The sequence below is a fragment of the Colobus angolensis genome, unplaced genomic scaffold, assembly GCF_000951035.1.
Source record: "Colobus angolensis palliatus isolate OR3802 unplaced genomic scaffold, Cang.pa_1.0 Scaffold18, whole genome shotgun sequence".
NCBI classification, from domain to species: domain Eukaryota; kingdom Metazoa; phylum Chordata; class Mammalia; order Primates; family Cercopithecidae; genus Colobus; species Colobus angolensis.
The window spans coordinates 2859051-2862090 of record NW_012114932.1 but is presented as its reverse complement, the minus strand read 5'-3'; the positions used below and the strand labels follow the sequence as shown (position 1 = coordinate 2862090).

Genomic DNA, 3040 nt, shown 5'->3' with positions numbered 1-3040 from the left:
AGAGCGAGACTCAGTCTCAAAAAAAAAAAAAAGCAAACCTTACAGAAATTTTGCAAAAAAGTAAAGCAAAGAGGAAAAAAGTAAAATTAACATTTTGGTGTCAATCCTTCTAGGCTCACACCCCTCAGCCCATCACAGTTTCTTTGCTTGTTCGTTACCACAGTTGTGATAATACCTTTTGTAAGGATATAATTTTGTGTAGTTGTTTTCATTTAACATACAATCAGCATTTCCCCAGGTTAGTATTAATTTAATTTTTATTTACTTTTTATCTTTTTTTTCTTTTTGGAGACGGAGTTTTTCTTGTTGCCCAGACTGGAGTGCAATGGCATGATCTCGGCTCACCACAACCTCCGCCTCCTGGACTTCAAGTGATTCTCCTGCCTCAGCCTCCCGAGTAGCTGGGATTACAGGCATGCATCACCACACCCAGCTAATTTTGTATTTTTAGTACAGACCAGGTTTCTCCATGTTGGTCAGGTTGGTCTTGAACTCCTGACCTCAGGTGATCCACCTGCCTGACCTCCCCAAGTGCTGGGATTACAGGCGTTGAGCCACCATGCCTGGCCTACTTCTTATCTTTTTAAGATAGGTCCTGCTCTGTTGCTCAGACTGGAGTGCAGTGGCACAATCATGGCTCACTGCAGCCTCAACCTTCCAGGTTCAATGGATCCACCAGCCTCAGTCTCCCAAGTAGATGGCACTACAGGGGTGCCATCACATCTAATTTTTTTTTTGTTTTTTAGAGAGGATCTTGCGTTTTTGGCCAGGCTGGTCTTGAACTCTTGGTCCCAAGTGATTCTCCCGCCTTGGCCTCCCAAAGTGTTGGGATTATAGGCATGAGCCAACATGCCTGGCCTAATTTTATTTTTAATGTTTATGTATTCTTCCATCAAGTAGACAGACAGTAGTGCCAGTTTGTCACCAATGCTCTAACTTTTCACTGTTTTAAACAGGTGAGTATCTGTGTGTATAAAGCTTCTCCCCAGTGTCAAGTTATTTCCTTAGGATAGATTCCTAGAGGTGGGGGTACTGAAGTAAAGAATATGAAAATGGAAAAAAGAACTTTAAAAAAAGAATTAAAAGGCCGGGCACAGTGCTCACGCCTGTAATCCCAGCACTTTGGGAGGCCAAGGAGGGTGGATCACGAGGTCAGGAGACCAAGACCATCCTGGCTAACACGATGAAATCCCGTCTCTACTGAAAATACAAAAAAATTAGCCGGGCGTGGTGGCGGGCGCCTGTAGTCCCAGCTACTCAGGAGGCTGAGGCAGGAGAATGGTGTGAACCTGGGAGGTGGAGCTTGCAGTGAGCAGAAATCGCGCCACTGTGCCTGGGCAACAGAGCGAGACTTCATCTCAAAAAAAAAAAAAAAAAAAGAATTAAAAAAAGAACAGAGAGGGGAATCACTATGAAGAAAGACTGCAGCATGAATCCTGTGAAACTGCATAAGCAAAGCATTTAGGGCAATGCCTGGTCCACTGGTGAGAGATGATGGCCAAGCGCATTTCAACATCTCAGAAGGAAGCAGATGTCAATACTTACAGTGGCCAACCCCCATGGCTCCATAATGATTGGACACGGCAATGAGGTCATACACATAAGGCCTTGCTGACGGGTTACAGACAAACTCAGACATGTTCAGCCCTCTGAGCACAAAACACAAAAATAGTTCTTGAATACGTTAAACCCAGACAAAGTAGGTAGAGTAACCCAGCAACCTGTTATGCAACAGAGCAGAACACAGGGAGGCACTCAAATTATTCGAGAAAGACCAAAATGTAAGGGGCCCTAGGGTCCATGTTCTGACCACTGACATATTCAGGCTAGAAAATGGGGCCAGGTGTGGTGGCTCCTGCCTGTAATCCCAGCACTTTGGGGGGGCCGAGGCAGGTGGATCACCTGAGGTAAGGAGGTTGAGACGAGCCTGACCAACATGCTGAAACCCTGTCTCTACTAAAAACACAAAAATTAGGCCGGGCACCGTGGCTCACGCCTGTAATCTCAGCACTTTGGGAGGCCGACGTGGGCAGATCACAAGGTCAGGAGATTGAGACAATCCTGCCTAACATGGTGAAATCCTGTCTCTACTAAAAAATACAATAATTAGTCGGGCATGGTGGCACATGCCTGTAATCCTAGCTACTTGGGAGGCTGAGGTAGGAGAATCGATTGATCCTGGGAGGCGGAGGTTGCAGTGAGTAGAGATAGTGCCATTGCACTCCAGCCTGGGCGACAAGAGCCAAACTCCGTCTAAAAAACAACAAAAACAAAAAAAACGCCAGGCGCAGTGGCTCACGCCTATAATCCCAGCACTTTGGGAGGCAGAGGTGGGCGGATTATGAGGTCAGGAGATCGAGATCATCTTGGCCAACATGGTGAAACCCCATCTCTGCTAAAAAAAAAATTAGCTGGGCGTAGTGGCGCGCACCTATAGTCCCAGCTACTCAGGAGGCTGAGGTAAGAGAATCGCTTGAACCCAGGAGGCAGAGGTTGTAGGGTTGTAGTGAGCCGAGATCGTGCCACTGCACTCTGACCTGGCGACACAGCAAGACACCGTCTCAAAAAAAAAAAAAAAGCAGCAGCGAAAGAAAATGGGAGAAACTTTCTGGGTAACTCCAGCACCAGACAAAATGGTGACGAGTGGGTCTAGAGATACACACAGAGGGCTTCAGCAACTATGCAGAAATGGCTGTTCTTAACAGAATTACAATTGGTGCCATAATAATTTAAATTCAACCAAAACAGGCCCCAGAAAGCTTTCTTCCTCCAATTCTTTATTTAAAATTTTTCAAACACACAGAAAAGATAAAGAATTTTTTTTTTTTTGAGACGAAGTCTCACTGTGTCACCCAGGCTGGAGTGCAGTGGCATGATCTTGACTCACGGCAACCTCCACCTCTTGGGTTCAAGTGATTCTCCTGTCTCAGCCTCCCAAGTAGCAGGGATTACAGGCGTGCGCTATCATGCCTGGCTAGTTTTTTTTTTTGTACTTTTAGTAGAGATGGGGTTTCACCATGTTATTCAGGCTGGTCTCAAA

The 3040-nt window shown here is 45.9% G+C and overlaps 1 protein-coding gene across 1 annotated transcript in view; it reads right to left on the bottom strand.

The window, feature by feature from the left end:
* USP4 (ubiquitin specific peptidase 4 (proto-oncogene)) overlaps window positions 1-3040 on the bottom strand; it is a 75688-nt gene that overhangs the window by 2353 nt on the left and 70295 nt on the right. Inside the window, exon 20 of the mRNA XM_011939310.1 lies at window positions 1546-1649. Within this exon, the coding sequence (XP_011794700.1) occupies window positions 1546-1649 (104 nt within the window). The remainder of the gene's footprint in view (window positions 1-1545; window positions 1650-3040) is intronic.